An 18,715-nucleotide genomic window follows, 5' to 3' on the forward strand; every position below is an offset into this window, starting at 1 on the left:
AATGTAAAAACCATTCTTAGCTTGCTGTATAAAAAAAAAGGCAGCAGTCTTTTTTTTTTAATTTTTTTAAGAAAAATTTTTCCCATGGTTACATGATTCATTTTCTTGTTCTGTCTCCTCCAACTCCACACCCCCCATAGCTGACACGCATTTCCACTAGTTTCTTCATGTGTCATCGCTGGACGAAGACCTATTTCCATATTATTGATAATTGTTCTAGGGTGGTCATTAACAGTCTATATCCCAAATTATGTCCACATCAACCCATGTGTTCAAGCAGTTGTTTTTCTTCTGTGTTTCTACTCCTGTAGTTCTTCCTCTGAATGTGGGTAGCATTCTTTTCCATAAATCTCTCAGAATTGTCCTGGGTCATTGCATCACTGCTAATACAGACGTCCATTACATTCAATTTTACCACAGTGTATCAGTCTCTGTGTACAATGTTCCTTTCACTCTGCATCAATTCCTGGAGGTCATTCCAGTTCACATGGAATTCCTCCAGTTTATTATTCCTTTGAGCACAATAGTATTCCATCACCAACAGATACTGCAATTTGTTCAGCCATTCCCAATTGATGGGCATACCCTCATTTTCCAGTTTTTTAAGGCAGCAGTCTTGATATGGACTTTTGTTGACCCCTATGCCATAAGGCCCCCTGATTTGGTGTGGTAATAGCATGTTTGTACTTATGATCTTGCTATGTCTTCAGAAGAAATATCCCTTTGTAAAAGCTAGTTGATATTAATTGAAGAAATGGAACTGGAGAATTCATTTCATTCTAATATTGAACCTAAATTATAGGGGCCTGGCCTAAGTCAAGTGTAATCATGCAAGACTGAAACAAAATGAGACACTTCTAAGTCATTGAAAAGTTAACAAAAGGTGATTCATTTAGTCATAGTAGGGGAAGGATATTCAACAAGAATATGCATCAAAAACACTACAAATTGATTCAGCTGACAGAAATCACTCAGGCTTTTAGTTGCTCATTGTGGACTTCTAGCCAACCCTGCAAGAAAGGCTTGAGCTCTCCGTGGAATTTTGGTATTCAACTAACCAAGAAATGATGCCAACATTTTTATTCCCTGAGCCAATCAAGTCTCAAAGACTTGATAAAATGATAAAAAAAAAAAAAAAGCTACTCTTTTAAGGAAAGAGTAGTTTTGTTTTGTTTTTTGCATGGGGGTGGGGTAGTTACAACATTACTACCTCCTCCTTCAAGAGTTTTCTGTTTCTCAATCTTCTATAGTATCATCTTTGAGTGAGACTGAATTATTTATTTTATTGTCTGTATTGCTTTGACTCTTTGTGTTGCTGTAGTAGGAATGATGCTCTTTCCTAGAAAATTATTTTACACACAATAAGAGAAAAACTAACAAAGAACAGAATCAAGAAAGACTAGAAAGCTAAGCCTTGAAATAAATCAAGTTCTAAAAGTGAGAAATAAAAAAAAAATTCAGAACATGCGCAGAAGAGTGTTGGCTAATTTGGTTAGCATGCAAAGTTTATGAAGGAAAGCCTAGAAAGGTAAACTAATGCTAGGCATATGTTTCTTGGCCCTTTTCACATGAGCTTTCTTAATTCTTTTCCTCTCTTCAAATGGAAAACAACATATGGTTATCTTTCTCCTTCTTCACACAAGTTTTCCAAATCATAAAGCAAGAAGAGAAAATTTAAAGGAAAGCAGAAAGATTCTAAAAGAAAAAAGAAAACTATTTAATATCCAAGTCTCTTTTATGTAGGCAGCTCCTTAAATATAACAAAGAAGGGGGAAAGAAGAGTTGCTTTCCAAGACCCTACCACACAGAGGGGACATTCGAGGGAATGGAATTATTTTTTTCTTTCAATGCCAGTCCTAGGCTGAGGAATTCCACTTATCTTTCTCACCTTGAGTAAATTGGGAAAAAAAATCAACGTTGCATTCCAGAGATGAAAGTTCACATTTAATTTTTTTTCCTCACCTAAAACCTTAAGCCCCTAACACCATAAAACATCTATATAGGTTATCAAATGATTGGGTCACATAATCTATGGGAACATTAAAAAGAGGAAAATTGTGCAGAAAAATGGCATGTTGTCTATCTCCCTCCCCCTCCCCCTCCCCTCTCTTTTCTGTCCATGTTTTTGTCATTTCAGGTCAGACATCTGCTCCCCACTTCATAATTCTGAAAAGTGATAAATGCCCCCATGCACCAACTCCCACATCCTACATTTCATTCCCTGTCAATCTGGGGGAGAGCAAATCCACTCTGCTGCCATTCTTTGTCCTATAGGAAAGCCCTGATGTGGAGAATTTGTCTCTATCTTTCTTGTCACACTACTCATGAAGGCCCATTAATCAAACAAGACTACACATTAGTTCCCATGTCAGATTACTAAAAGCAGGGGAAACTTTGATCACTATAGAAGAGAGCTTGGAGTACCTGATAAAGAACACCATAATTTACTCAAACAAGGCTGACCGAGGATTCTTGCCAACCCTAGTGCCATTATTAAAATAGAAAGACAGTTGTAGAATCAAAGAATTTTTTAAAGACTTGCTACAATTGAATTCTTTTCCTCCTAGCACCTGAGCTCATAATTCCTCAAGGAGACTTCAAATTCTTTCTGCCTCACCTTCTCCTGAAGAATCAGACTTCCAATATCTATGTATTGTTTGAGAGTAACCTGAGTCAAATAGAAGCTACAGGTGTTCAGGGACTAGACAGATATTCTATTATTTATCATTTTTTCCCTTTTTAATGCAATGAGCAAAAGGATTAAATACATTATAAATCTATCTACTGGCAGGTGGTACCAAACTCAAAAAATGCCATAGTCACAGGACTAGGATTCATGGAACTATAGATGATTGAGGGAGGAAACATATTTCTGGTGGGTACATTCAAATTAACTATAGAAGATGGAATGGCCATGGAATAAGAGGTAAAACATGGTTATTGATCATCTATTCTTCTGAGAACCGTTGACAGTTTGGCACTTCTCCAGCATTCTCCTTCAGTGTAAAGGAATATATCGACTGGAAGAAAACTTCTTGCAGAATAGAACCAAGATAGTAAGAAACCTTGAGTTTAAACCCAAGTCCTACTGTTGGATTTAAAAATCAGTCTGGCAGTCTACTGAACTATTTCTGGCCTGGACAAGCTACCCCCAGCCCCCAAGGTTTCCCAGCACAGTCTTCCTTATCTCCCCCTATCATAAACCTAAAACTGAAGCTATCTTATCTGATGTCTTGAGGAATGTTTGTCTATGTTTGCCTGCTTTACAATATTTGCCTATTTAATGTATGTTTGCCAAATGCTTCCAGCCCCCTGACCCTGAAACCCCCCTCCCCAGATGCTTCCTGACCACCTGTCCCTGACACTACCTTGATAATTATGTATGTACCAACCCCCTTCCCCAAACATTTCTATATAAACTCTTGGCTGAGAATTCCAAGGGGTCGTTCAGGCATGCCTCTCTGCCTAGCGACCCTAGCTATTATTGCTAGTAAAGAATGAGCCTCTTCTTGCATATTGCATTGTCAGTGTGGTTCTTCCTCTGGCCATGATCGAACCTGGGTTAGGTATTAAAATTTGGGTACAACACTACCATTTACTATTTGTGTGACTATTCAAATAATTTCATCTCCCTGGGTTTCTAATTCCTCCTCTGTAAAATCAGGAGCTTCATAGGTTAAGAGACTTCTTTAGAGATATCCTAGCTTGTTCTCTTGTATTTAGAGAGGAGAAAATTGAGGAAGGGAGGTTATGACTTGTTCATGGTCATATAGCTAGTAAGTATCTAAGGTACAATTTTAAGCCAGGTCTTCCTAATTACACATTCAGTGTTCTATCTACTACACTATGCTAACATTCTCATTGGATAATGTCCTTTCCAGTTTGAACAGTCTATAAGAATATGTCCCATGATTATTGTATAATTAGAAGGTTCATGCCCAAGAGCTTGGCATTACGGGAATTTCTGTGGCCTTCTGAAGGAGATGACTCTGGAAATTCCTGGACTATACCGTAATAATTCCTCATTGTCACAGGAAAACTACAGAGAATTAATTTCTATTCAATATTACCTCCTACAGGCAAATGGAAAATGCCCCTGAGCTAAACTGCATATGTAAATACTGCAAAGCATAGGGTGCAGGGGTTCCCAACTTGGAATATGCATACCCCCAGGGGGTATAAGAATCTTGTCAAGAGGGTATGGAAATATTTGGTAAATAACTATATTAGCCTATTGAAATATTCCAAAAGTAGAAGTTTCAGGAGGAGGAAAAAAATGAATAAATTGTAGAACAGTGAGAAGGTAGAGCCCAACAGGAGAGGGAAGGCACATTCTGATGAAAAAAATGTGGAGGGATAATTCCAACTGACCAAAACCAAATGATTGAGTTTTTTTTAGATACAAAACCCTTTTCATATAGAGGTAGGAAAAAATCAGCAAAAATAATCCAGTGAGAGGTAAACTAATTGATCTCTAAAATTGAAATTCCAGATTGATTTTTTTTAAACCCTTACCTTCTGTATACAATATTGTGTATTGGTTCCAAGGCAGAAGAGTGGTAAGGGCTAGGCAATGGGGGTCAAGTGACTTGCCCAGGGTCACACAGCTGGGAAGTGTCTGAGGCCAGATTTGAACCTAGGACTTCCTGTCTCTAGGTCTGGCTCTCAATCCACTGAGCTACCCAGCTGCCCTCCAGATTGGTTTTTTTAAACATTTACTTTCTGACCTAGTAACAACTTTAGGACAGAAGGGCAAATGGAGTTAAGTGACTTGCCCAGGATCACACAGCCAGGAAGTATCTCCACTGTGCCATGTGGCTGCACCAGATTGATTTTTAATCAATAATCTAACAAATTTTTTTATGAACCCTAAATGTGCTCACAGGCTTTGATACATAGATATCTCTTTCCAAGATTTAAAAAGTCAACCAGCATCTATTAAGTGTTTGCTATGTACTAAATAGTGTGCTATGTTCTGGGCATATAGGAAGCTATAAGCAGAAGAAAGTCTCTTACTTCAAGGAGTTTATATTCTAATGAGCAAAGACAAGGGTCAAGATGGGGAAAAGATGACAATACCCTGAGCAGAGATGTGATAGAGAAATTCCAGAGTTAGAATTTCAATATTGAGAGGAATGAAGAAATAAAACTTTGACTAACAAAAACAGAACTAATTTATTTTCCTATTTTCTTAAACATTTAACAATTTTAGGATACTAAAAAATGTCACATTTTGGAATGTGCCTCCTCTTCCATGAAACCTTCTTTGCTTAAGTCAATAAAAAATGTTCTCCCCTTGGAAGTTAGGTGGTGCAATGGTTGGAATGCTTTTACAGTCAGGAGGACTTGAGTTCATATCTGTCTCAGAAACTTACCAGCTATCTGCACAAAGAGTTGGACACCACTGAAAAAAAACAACTAAAGAAGTAAGGTCCCTTCCAGCTCCACCTATTTCTGAGAACACATACATTGCAATGGATGGTACCAATCAGTACTTAAAAGTATGACTAAGTAAACTAACTTAAAATTTTTGAAAAAAAATAAGCAAGTAATCCAACATAAACACACACACAAAAAAAGGAAATGTTATGATTATAATAACAGATAGTTTGGAGAAGCAGATAAATGTTTCAGGGCCAAATAGCGCTTTAAGTTAAGAGCCCTAGATTGACAGGCTACAGTGAGGAAAGGAGGGGGTAAAACACTCCTGGCTCTCAAACCCCTCCCCCTCTAACTGCTTCTTCTTCAGTTGGTAATGAAGACAGCAATAGGATTCTTCTGGTAAGTTTCTCTTATGGCTGAAACCCCAATAATGTTCCTTTCTTAAATTTATATTCCTCTCAGGTCAGTTAGAGGAGATATATAGAAATTATTTATCTAACTGTTGAGGACAGAGGAAATCTTAAACAGGCAGCCAACAGGATTCAATCAAGAAGTTCAGACTGAATTGTAAGTATCTTCCAAATGATTATCAGGCACAGATTTGAAGGGTAAAAGTTATATTAGGAATTAACAAGGAAAATTATATAAATCCATGAAGGGTTTAGGATAAATGAAAGGTGCCCCTAAACTGTTAAATTGATGCCCCCTTCCTCCTCCTCACTGGAGAAGATGAAGCACTTAACTAAAACTGGCTCTATTGCTATAGATAAATATCTTATTCTCTAATTACTAAATAATTATATAACTATATTAATGAAGAATAGAAATGACAAATAGGCTAACTCTATGAGTAGAAACTACTGGCTTAAGCTACAATGGTTTCTCAGGAGAAACCCCAAGTCAGGAGCAACAAGCAGAGTATCTGCTCACATCCAATCCCACCAATTAACTGTCTTCAACCCTTCTCAACTGCCCCTCACCCAAAGTTCTCCAGGGGGGTCCCCTGGAATTCTGGGTGAGGCTCTCCCTGTACCTTTGCAGGGATTCCATGCTTTGCATCTGCACACAACAGGAAACTGTCATAAATCAAGGTGCACTATAAATCTGTGTATTTTATGAATCTCACTTATATTTTTTACCCAATTTCTGCATAAGACCTCCAGATTTAGGGGCAGCTGGGTAGCTCAGTGGAGTGAGAGTCAGGCCTAGAGACAGGAGGTCCTAGGTTCAAACCCGGCCTCAGCCACTTCCCAGCTGTGTGACCCTGGGCAAGTCACTTGACCCCCATTGCCTACCCTTACCAATATTCCACCTATGAGACAATACACCGAAAGTGCAAGGGTTTAAAACAAAACAAAACAAAAAAAACCTCCAGATTTATATAAGCCAACTGCTTAAATCACTTAGTTTCCAATCAGGTTTTATATCTTGCTGACCTTTTTCCTAAAAGGTGCTTTCCAAAAACACCAATGAGTGCTTTTCTGTAGTTATGCATAAATGGAAAAGCACTGGAGATAAGAAAATTTATAGCAATCAGTGAGCTCCCTCTCAAAATTGGGGTGGAGGAATATTCTCTCTTTATCAACCATTATGTATAATTAGCCAATTTCTAATGTCCCTACCTCTATTCCTAACCCATGTCTGATTCTTTGGCATATAACTGTTTCTTTTTTTCTATCTGTATCCCAAGTGTTTATCGCAATGTATCTGTTATTGGCCAAGATGGCAGAGTAGAGGCAAGGAAGCCTGAATTAATCTGAAAATCCCCTCCAACCAACTTTAAAATAAAGCTTCAAAATAAATACTAGAGTGACAAAACCAACAAAGGGATGGGGTGAGACAATTTTCCTGCAGAAGAAAACTTGGAAAGTAGGGAAAGAAGGTCTGTTTCACTAGAGTGAGAGAGGAACTCAATCTACAGCACAGTCATACCAATGAGCCCAGGGCAGCTAGATACAGTACAGCAACGTCTTGATCCTTCCCTATTGCTTGAGGTTCTGAATCTGGGCCCAGGCCAGGATCAAGACTCTATCTAAACCAACAGCAGACTACCCACACACACACCTACCCCTTGAATTTCCAAACTCCAGGCCAAATCTCCAGTGAGGCATGAACCCCAGAACAAGTCAATAGTGAGACCAAGTCATGACAATATTTCTGGTCCTGCAAGCCAACAGCAAGCCCTGAGGGAAACTGAATCAGCAATTGGAGATGGCTTCAAGAGTTCTTAGTCTACAGGCATGATAACACTTTGAAAGAACTAGATTTGAGGGTAGCAGCAAAAAAATACTGAAATCTAAGATAAGATCCCCTCTGGGATCCCAGACAAAATCTGGGAAAATGAGCAAACATAAAAAATAAAATAAAATAACAAGGAAGAGCAAGGCACAAACTCAGAAAAGGACAATAAGATCAAAGTAGAATGCAAAACTGCAAAACTTCAAAGAAAAATGGGAACTGATGTCAGGTTCTGGAAGAACTTTAAAAAGATTTCAAAAATTAAAAGAAGAGGCAGAATAAAATTGGAAAAAAAGAAATGAAAGCGATGCAAGAAGAAAATAATGTCTTAATAAGCAGGATTGACCAAATAGTAAAAAGAGGTAGAAAAACTCAATAAAGAGAGGAATTTCTTAAAAAGTAGAATTGACCAAATGCAAAAGGAGGTTCAAAAACTCAGTTAAGAAAATAACTTCTTAAAAATTAGAATTGGGCAAATGGAAGCCCAATTATATGATTTTATGAGACAGCAAGAAACCATAAATAAAACATCATCTGCAAATATGAGATTTTTTATTTTTCTCCTGGAAACTTTAATTATAGCTTTTGATTTATTTATACTGGCATTTTACTTGATATAAGGTGATAGCCTTGTTGAATTCCTTTTCCAATCTTAAACTAATCAGTAGTTCCATGTTTGTTTCTAACTGTTTCATCTTGGCCCAGTTGGCTCCTCAGGAGACTAACAAAATGATCTGGTACTCCAATCTCTTTAAGGGCTTGCCAACTTGTGATCCATACAGTTAAAGGCTGTGGTATTTCAATGAAGAAGAAGTAAATATTTTTCTGGAACTACTTTGCTTTTTTTTGTAAAACAGCAAATGTTAGCAGTTTGGTCCCTCGTTCCTCTGTGTCTTTGAAAACTAGCCTGCTTTTCTGATAATTCTTGATTCTAAATTGCTGAAACCTAGTTTGCAGAATCATAAGCATAACTATTGGCATGTGGGCCAAATACAAAACGGACAATTGGTCAAAGTAATTCGAACTTTCTTTGGCAATCCTTCTTAAGGATTGGGACATAAAATGATCTTTTCCAAAGAGTGGCCACTTTTTAGTTTTTTGCATATTGATTACAGCACTTTAACAGTAATCATCTTTTAGGATTTTAAATGATTGTTGATTTCTGCCATCTGCACTACCATTATTAGCAATGCTTCCTAAGGCCAAATTGACTTCATTCTCCAGAATGACTAGCTCTAGATAATAAACCACATTATTGGCGATATTAAGGTCGTTCTCACTTCTCTTTGTCCTCTTTTACTTCTGTTAAGTACCTACAATTTTTGTCTTTTATCATGCCTATTTTTTGACAAATCATTCCCATCATGATTTTCTTGAAGAGATTTGTCTTTCCCATTCTTTTGTTTTTTGGGTTTGTTGGGGTTTTTTGCATTTCTACTTTAAGAAAAACTTATTTCTCCTTGCCATTCTCTTGAATTCTGCATTCAATTAAGTATACTTTTTCCCTTTTTCTTTTTCTTTTCATTCCCATTCTTTCTTCATCCAATTTATAAAACCTCGTTGGCCAACAATTTTTCTTTCTCACTCAGTTTTCTCCCCTTTGGAATTTTTTTTTGTTACTGTCTCTTACAATATTGTGAACCTCTGTCCATAGTTCTTCAGGCACTTTCCGTAGAGCTTCAGCCATCTATATGGTTTAATGTTTTCCTTATTTTCTGCAATTTAAGACTGAATTTTGTAATAATCTCATGATCTAAGCCACATTCGGCTCTACATCTTGGTATTACTGGTTTTATTGACCAAGAGAGCTTCTCCATTTCTTCTAAAGAAGCCTTGCCAGGTTTCTATGCAATATTGATCTTTATAGAACTGAACTTTCCTGTCATCACCAGACACATTTGCAGCTGAACTTCCTTTCAGTTTTGGTCCAGTCACTTCATTAGTACTTCATTACTACATAACCATTTCATTATAGTTGACCTCTGTTCTTCCCCAGTAGCATGTCAGGCCCCTTTCAACCTGAGGGGCTCATATTTTGGTGTCATATCCTTTATCATTTTAATACTATGGGATTTTCTTGACAAAAATTCTGGAGTGATTTATCATTTCCTTCTCCATTGAAAAACTTTTTATCAGAACTCTCCACTATGACCTGTCTGTCTTGGGTAAGCCAAAATGTTGTAAGCACATAATGTCAACGGGCTACATAAGCCTCTCTACTACAAGAAAGAGTAAACCAGGAATGCATCACAATGTTGGCACATAGCAAATACCTAATAAATGCTAATAAATTCACTCATTCAGTATTTTCTGTACTGCCTATCTAAATTGTTTCCTGAGTCTGTAGCTCCCACTAGTGAGAATTAGCAACTCCTAAACTATGACTGTAAACTGGGACTTATTCTCACTACCGAGGGCTACAACTTTGCTTTTTTTCTTTGGTATATTTTGACTTTACTTGTGTGAAAAATGTTTTGTAATTGTGTTCATATAGATCTTGGGTTTGTGTTGGCAGGTAGACTCCCAAGTATTTTATGTTTGCAGTTATTTTCAATGGAATTTCTCTATCTCTTGCTGCTGGACTTTGTTGGTAATATATAGAAATGTTGACAATTTATGGGAGTTTATTTTGTATTCTGAAACTCTGCTAAAGTTGTTCATCATTTCAACTAGTTCTTTAGTTTATTCTCCATAATTTTCTAAGTATACATCCTATCATCTGCAGAATGATAGCTTTGTTTCCTCATTGCCAATTTTAATTCCTTCAACTTCTTTTTCTTCTTATTGCTATAGCTAACATTTCTAGTACAATATTAAATAATAGTGGTAATAATGGGCATCCTTGCTTCGCTCTGGAACTTATTTGGAAGGCTTCTAACTTATTCCCATTGCAGATGATGCTTACTGATGGTTTTAGAGAACTACTACTTATCATTTTAGTGAATGTTCAATTTATTCCTATGCTCTCTGATATTTTTAACAGGAATTGGTATTGTATTTTGTCAAAAAGCTTTTTCTGCATCTGTTGAGGTAACCATATGATTTCTGTTGTTTTTGTTATTGATATGCTCAGTTATAGTGATAATTTTTCTAACATTGAAACAGCCCAGCATTCCTGATATAAATCTCACTAAGCTGTATTATATGATCTTTGTGATATATTGCTAAAATCACCTTCCTAGTATTTTATAATTATTATACTGGTGACACAGGCATGTATCTTCAACTTACCTCTGCAAAAGTGTATCAGACCGAATATAGATCACGATTCCATTTTATTTCCTTCAGAAGATTTTTACTTTATGTGTCTTCTATCACAGCATGAACAATATGGAAATATGTATTACCTAAAAGTATGAGCATAACCTGTAGCCAAGTATTTACTGTCTTGGGAAGGGATAAGGAGAGTAGGGAGGGAGAAAATTTGAATTCTAAGATGTCAGAAAAAAATTGTCAAAAATTGTTTATACAGACAGCTAAAGAAACTGAGCTCAAGGGAATGGAGGGTGACTTGTCTGAAATCACATAGCTAAAGTCAGAATGTTGCTTGAATTCAACAGTTCTGCCTGCCTAGAAGTCCAGGACTCCTTCCACTATCCCAGGCTCTTTTAGATTGTGGACTCTTACTTTGACACACCAGGATAGGTAGACAGACAAGCAAGTACATCAGATGTCACTGTTTGGCAGCTGATAAAAGTCACTGGTGTTATAATACTAAGTACAGGGTCACTATGATTAGTCTGCAAGGGACCAGAATGCCTCTCCCTGCCCCTCAATAGTGGGTTAAACCCAGGTGGCACCATCTGGAGCTAGAGGGACAGTATTCTTCAAGAGAGAACTGATCCATCAAGGCCAACAACTGTCTCCTCCCCAGAACTCATCAAGGAGAGGTCGACCAATCTTTGTTCTGACTCCTTGCAGACTCCAGCTTTTTCAACTTCACCATCCCTAACTCCAGGCACCTCCCTACCAGGATCAAATACTAACTGCAATATCTCACCTTCCATTCCCTCCATATACCAGCCCACCATGTTTAACTATGAGCGTCCAAAACATTTTATCCAGTCACAGAACACATGCAGCTCCAGACTACAACCTCCAGGGCCAGAGACTTCGACTTTCTCCTCTAGCCAAACCAAACAGTCTTCCATCCTCATCCACCCCCGGCAATGCACGGAGCAAAGATATTCTGCTTCTTCTACAATGAGCTCTCAGATCACAATGTCCTCGTCAGCTTTCCCGACTTCTGGCCAGCAGCTTCCTGGCTCTTCCCTGGGACAAAGAGTGACATCCACATATAACCAGTCCCCTGCCAGCTTCCTCAGTTCTGTATTGCCATCACAACCTGATTATAGTGGCAGCAAAAACCCTGCAACTGTGGAATCCAATTACCAGCAGCCATCAGTCAACCAACCTGTAAATGTTAAGCCAGCCCAAGGAGCACATCCTAAAATGGCACCAAAGACTCCTGATCATGAAATACAAGGATCCAAAGAAGCTCTGATCCAAGACTTGGAAAGAAAGCTTCGGTGCAAGGACAATCTTCTACACAATGGAAACCAACGGCTAACATATGAGGAGAGAATGGCTCGCAGGCTGCTGGGACCACAGAATGCTGCTGCGGTGTTTCAAGCACAGAATGATAATGAATCACAGGACTTAGCACAGCACAACTCAGAAAATGCAAGATTGCAGGTTCCTGTGCCACAGATAAGGAGTAGATCATCTTCAAGAGGAGATACAAATGATCAAGAATCAATCCTGGAGAAATTCTACCCTCCACGTTTTGTTCAAGTGCCAGAGAACTTATCTATAGAGGAAGGACGATTCTGCAGAATAGACTATAAAGTAAGTGGATTACCAGCTCCTGATGTGACATGGTATCTAAATGGAAGACCAGTTCAATCAGATGATTTTCACAAAATGATAGTGTCTGAAAAAGGTTTTCATTCACTCATCTTTGAAGTCGTGAGAGCCTCAGATGCAGGAACTTACGTATGTGTTGCTAAGAATCGAGCAGGAGAAGCCACCTTTACAATACAACTGGATGTTCTTGCAAAGGAGCATAAGAGAGCACCAATGTTCATCTACAAACCACAGAGCAAAAAAATTTACGAAGGGGACTCAGTGAAATTAGAATGCCAAGTTTCTGCTATACCTCCACCAAAGATTTTCTGGAAAAGAAATAATGAAATGGTGCAATTCAATACTGACCGGATAAGCTTGTACCATGATAACTCTGGAAGAATTACCCTGTTGATTAAAGATGCAAACAAGAAAGATGCTGGGTGGTATACTGTATCTGCAGTAAATGAAGCTGGAGTGGTCACATGCAATACTAGGCTGGATGTCGCAGCCCGTCCAACTCAAACTCTTCCAAATCCTAAGCAGTTACGGGTTCGACCAACTTTCAGTAAATACTTAGCACTGAATGGGAAAGGTTTGGATGTGAAGCAAGCCTTTAACCCAGAAGGGGAGTTTCAGCGCTTAGCAGCTCAATCTGGACTCTACGAAAGTGAAGAACTTTAACAGCGTAAGAAAACATGACAAATGCAACTAGTAATCTTCAGTCATTTAATTAAGATCTTTAAAATAAACCCATAGGTGCAGTTAACAGCATATTGCTTTTATTGGGCAACATAACTACTGTACAAAATATTAATCTTTTGACTCTCATACAAACTAATTTTCTGGTGTATTTAAAAAATGGGAAATTTGTGAGTATGAGTTTATAAATGTAGAAGATATCCTGAGATGTGGGTTTTTTAATTCATCATAAATGCTCAATGACTCCTGAATATGAAAGCTGTAGAGCCTTTTTAAACCACAAATAGCGCCAGTAACAAAAGCAGCTCCTTGGTATGGCTTTCTAAAGGCTATGACCTTTAATGACATTAAGGTGTGTTTCAGAAATACTGAAATGTTGCAGATTATCTGAGTGTTCTGGAGCTTATGTTAAAAACCAATAAAAATTTAAATATAAAAAAATTGTTTATACATGTAACTGAAAAGAATAAATAAAAGAAAAAATGCACTCCACCTCAGATCATATTTACCTATGCAACCATGAGCCAAGACTATAAATTTAGTTAACCTGTTCTCACATATCATGTAGTCAATGAAACTCTCTAAGAGCCCAGCCTCCTAACTCCTAAACCACTGTTTTTTCCACTAAACCATATTGTTCCCTTGAACATGTAGAATTGGTTGACCTCTGGAGGGTTAACATAGCCCCATTATTTCTGATGTCATTAACTGCAGCATAAGATCTTTGTATTCCACCAGTTCAAACACAAAGGGTTCTGAAGCTGACTTGTATATGTAGGGGTGATTCACAGAAAGAAGATTAATAGAAAAGAAAACATAAGAACCTGATATCAGGCTCTAGATGAGGGAAAGAAAATAGGAGCATATAGACAGAAATAGATTGCATCAAATGTAGAAAACTGGTAATGAAAAGATGCCTTCTCTCTCATCACCTTCTTCGTTGGTATAAAAAGCAGGAGAGGGGGCAGCTGGGTAGCTCAGTGAATTGAGAACCAGGCCTAGAGATGGGAGGTCCTAGGTTCAAATCTGACCTCAGACACTTCCCAGCTGTGTGACCCTGGGCAAGTCACTTGACCCCCATTGCCTACCCATACCACTCTTCAGCCTTGGAGCCAATACATAGTATTGACTCCAAGATAGAAAGTAAGGGTTTAAAAAAAATAAAAATAAAAATAAAAAGCAGGAGAAGGAAAAGTCTAAGAAAATAAGATAGAAATATCATTAGTAATCATAACTATGCATACAAATAAGATGAATTCATTCATAAAATAGAAGAAGATAATAATAGATTAGAAAGCAGAATTTAACAATAAGTTGTTTACAACAAACATACTTGCAACAATGAGATTCAAACAGAGTTAAAAAATAAGGTGTTATGGCCAAATCTATTATGCATTAGCTGAAGAAAAAATTTAAGAATTCTGATCAAGACAAAGACAAACCATAATTCCAGAACTCAGTAATGAAGCATGTGACCCATCTCTCAACAAAGAAATTTTCATAAGATAAATATGAAGAAGCATGAAGAGATTTACATGACTTGATATAAAGTGAAGTAAGTAGAAACAAAAAAAGAATATACACAATGTCTACAACAACGTAAATCAAAAGAACCAGAATAAAGCAACCAAAAGTGAATGTTATAAAAAGAAAAAATACAATCCCACAGAAGAAATATGAGGAGGCACTCCTCTCCTACTCATTTGCAGAGGTGGACAGCTCTCAAATGTTGTATGTCACATATATTTTAATTTTTTTATATTAAGTGGTCTTTCTGATCATTCTTTTCTTCTTTTTCTTTTTTCTCTCTTTAAAAAATTGTATTTATTACAAAAGATGGCTCTCTGGGAAGGGAAGAAGATAGAAAGATCCTGGGAGAAATTCTGAACATGTAAAAAACGAAAGAAATCTATAATAAATGTATTTTTTTAAAAAAAGAAATGAGGGTTATACCTTGTTGGTAGCTTTTTCTGCACTTATTCTTTAAATCAAATGGTTTTTATTATGTTTAATATTTTTTATAATATTGAATCAACCATTCAACCCTGATGTAAGTTCAGCTTGGTCAGATGAATGAATTTGGGGATTACTTGTAGTCTGTTTGTCAGGATTTTATTTAAAAATTTAATTGATGATATGTATCTATAGATTTCTGTCTTTGCTTTATCCATCCATAGTTTAGATATAAGAACTATATTTGCCTCATAAATAGATTTTGATAATTAATTTTCATGCTGTTTTTAAGATTAATTTCTAAAAAGTAGCTGTTAACTCTTTCTTTATAAATCCATTTGCATAAGAAGATATTGATGTTTTTTCCTTTTCTGAAAGTTCTATTTCCTTTTCAGAGATTGGATTGTTAATATTTCAATTAGCTGTTCTGTTATTTTGCATATTTAAATTTTTATAATCTATTTCTTTTGGATTCTTAGTTATCTAGCATATATATATATATAAGAGGTTTTGAAAAAACCTTTTATTTCTTCTGTGTTTGTTTTATTTTTTTATTTTGCTAATTTGATTTTCCTCTATTTTTTTTTATTTTAAACCCTTAACTTCCGTGTATTGACTTATAGGTGGAAAAGTGGTAAGGGTAGGCAATGGGGGTCAAGGGACTTGCCCAGGGTCACACAGCTTGGAAGTGTCTGAGGCCGGATTTGAACCTAGGTTCAATCTCTAGGCCTGGCTCTCAATCCACTGAGCTACCCAGCTGCCCCCGATTTTCCTCTATTTTTAATCAGTTTGTCAAAAAGTTTTGTTGGTGGTGGTGGTGATTGTATTTTCAGAGAACAAACTTTTAGTTTTATTACTTTTATGTTTTTGTGTTTCCAATTTATGTATTTCTCCTCAGTTTTCAGGATGTATAATTTTAGTTTTGTGGGTTTCGTTTGCGCTGACTGAATTTTTCAAAATTTGCATTTATTTGCTTGTTACATTAAAATACCAAAGTAACTCCTTCCCTCTCCTCCTCCTCCTCCCATTACAAAAGGCATCATTTGACAAAAGATCTATGTATATATAAAACAATGTCTTGCTTATTTCTATTTATTAATTCTTCCTCTGTAAGTGTACCTACACAAGACATTCTTCAAATAATATTTCTATTATATAGTTGGAAAATCTTGAACCCCTGGAACTGCATTGCCCAGGATTCCTTTCTGTATTATCCACAATTCCTTTTCCTTTCTATTTACGTGTGTCTTTTGCATGATAGTATATAAGTTTTGGGTAACTTCCCTCTCCCTCTCTCTTCCACATGAATTGTCCTAGGACAACAAGGACCGGTCACAAGTCAATTCACCTGGAAGAGAGAGGGAGAGGGGCATGACCCAAAATTTATATTCAATTGTCCTACCCAAATTTTAATACCTGACCCAGGTTCAATCATGAGCAGAGGAAGAATCACATGGACAATGCAATATGCAAGAAGAAGCTCATTCTTTACTAGCAGTAATAGCTAGGGTCCCTAGGCAGAGAGGCATGCCTGAACTGACCCCTTGGAATTCTTAGCCAAGGGTTTATATAGAAATGTTTGGGGAAGGGGGTTGGTCAGGGTAGTGTCAGGGACAGGTGGTCAGGAAGCATCTGGCAAGAGGGGTTTCAGGGTCAGGGGTCAGGAACCATTTGGCAAACATTCATTAAGTAGGCAAACCTTGTTAAGGAGGTAAACATAGGTAAACATTCCTCAAGAAGGTAAATATTCATCAGATAAGATAACTTTAGTTTTAGGCTTATGATAGGGGGAGATAAGGAAGACTGTACTGGGAAACATTGGGGGTTGGGGGTAGCTTTACCAGGCTAGAAATAGTGCAGTAGTCTGTCAGACTGATTTTTAAGTCCAACATTCCCTACTTTTTCTTTTGATCCTGAGGAATCATCCTCAGGTTGTCCTTTAAAGATTAGTGTCAGCACACACTGTATCAAGGATGGGGGTTGTTTGGTAATACTGACACAGGACCATAAGCTGAATGGTGTTAATTCATTCCTTTACAAAAGCTGCTAGTTGGTTAAAAATAAGGGGAAGGGTACATAGTGGAAGGAAAGGAATTTTCCTGCCTATAGTTTGCCTGAATAAAAGACTTTTTCACTATGGGGGTACCATGTTCTATGCTGTCTCTGGGGTACAATGTCCCACAAGATCCCATGCCGTCTCCCCTCCCCTCCTCCAAATGTCTAAGGGAAGAGGGCTGATGGTTTCAATCTTCTGTAGCTTCTTCAAGCTGAGAAGGGGTGTAGAATCTCTGAGAGGGGGAACAGGAGGAGGAGCTGTGAGCACAGGGTCTTCAGGGGTGTCTGCAGTGAATGCCAGGGTTCCGAAGGCTTGGAGACCAGAGACTGTTTCCCCAGACTGACAGACAGGTCACAAGGGGGAACATCCGTCCCTAAGACAGAACCCAGGCCTGGGGCAAAAATGAAAACACCAGATACGAAGAGAGAAAATTAGCACAATAGAAACTGATAATAAACATTAGCATTTGGGTATCTTAGCCAACAGATTTTATCCCAAGAAATTATCCTCTTACAGGAATTGAACCTTTTAGGAAATTTGATCCCTAAGTTACTTGCAGAGTTGGCCTGTGATGTTTCTGCTAAAGAATATCCTTTTGCAAAGCCCACATTAATATGGCATCTATAAATACTTGAATAACAACACTTTACAGATAAATTTCTTTATCCCAGATCCTGGAGGAAATCCAGAAAGCCCTGGGTTATTTCCAAGGTCAAGATCCAAACTTCAGTTGTGGTAAATTAAGGCTGCAAGCTACAAGTCATCTATCACTAAACTTCGCCTACTTCTCAAAGTGTGTTCCCTAACAATTTGATAATTTTCGATTATTAACCCAATAGGTTGTTTGGGGAGATGGAAACATTAATTTTACAATTTGTATTAAGTGCTGACTATGGGAACTTGCTCCAAAAAGGGAAGGTAGATAGGAAAAACATTTCCTCACGTCCCAAGGGACACATAGTGAGGGGCTCCATGTACAGGCCAAAGCTGTCACTGGCTCATGCCATCCTTATGTCACTCAAGCATTAGTAGACTAGATGCTCAGAAGAGGTCCAGTCCAAGTTGAGCCCTAGAATTGCCTCTCTAACCACCACAGAACATTCTCTGTCTTTTGCACTATATCACCACTGGATCCCAGAAGACTTTTCCTTCCTTAAAAGACAAGTTTTTCCCATTACAGCTCAGAGAAATTCTGCTAAGCAGCAGTCTGAAAACAATTTCCATACCCTCAAACAAGCCTTTCACCTCCCTACCAGGTTGATCACTCAGTTATTCTTACATATTTTGGCAATAATTAACATATCACATTTTAGTCACAAAACCTGAATTAAGGAACAGGAGTGCTGGATTAAGTAGCTCCACAGTAAATATAAATCAGGGTTGTATCGTCTCCTTTACCTGGGCCATCTGAAAGACTAAGACAAGCCATACAGGAATCTCTTTAGTGTAACTTTCAAGAGAAATTCCAGAACCATTTCTGATTTTCCCAACACCATATACACTAACTTTAGAAATTATCCCCAGGTCAAGGATCCAATT

At 37.6% G+C, this 18,715-nt stretch overlaps 1 protein-coding gene across 1 annotated transcript; it reads left to right on the forward strand.

Moving 5' to 3' along the window:
* The first annotated feature begins 11,593 nt into the window (after positions 1 to 11,593).
* On the forward strand, positions 11,594 to 13,608 carry LOC123244008 (myotilin). The gene has a single exon (XM_044672234.1). The coding sequence runs from the start codon at positions 11,650 to 11,652 to the stop codon at positions 13,147 to 13,149; it is 1,500 nt and encodes a 499-aa protein (XP_044528169.1). The 5' UTR covers positions 11,594 to 11,649; the 3' UTR covers positions 13,150 to 13,608.
* Positions 13,609 to 18,715: the final 5,107 nt, after the last annotated feature.

The sequence above is a fragment of the Gracilinanus agilis genome, chromosome 4 (genome assembly GCF_016433145.1).
Source record: "Gracilinanus agilis isolate LMUSP501 chromosome 4, AgileGrace, whole genome shotgun sequence".
In the NCBI taxonomy this organism is placed as follows: domain Eukaryota; kingdom Metazoa; phylum Chordata; class Mammalia; order Didelphimorphia; family Didelphidae; genus Gracilinanus; species Gracilinanus agilis.

Bases quoted from the DNA above. Each gene is read 5' to 3' on its own strand.
- LOC123244008 (XM_044672234.1), top strand. From the start codon at position 11,650: ATGTTTAACTATGAGCGTCCAAAACATTTTATCCAGTCACAGAACACA.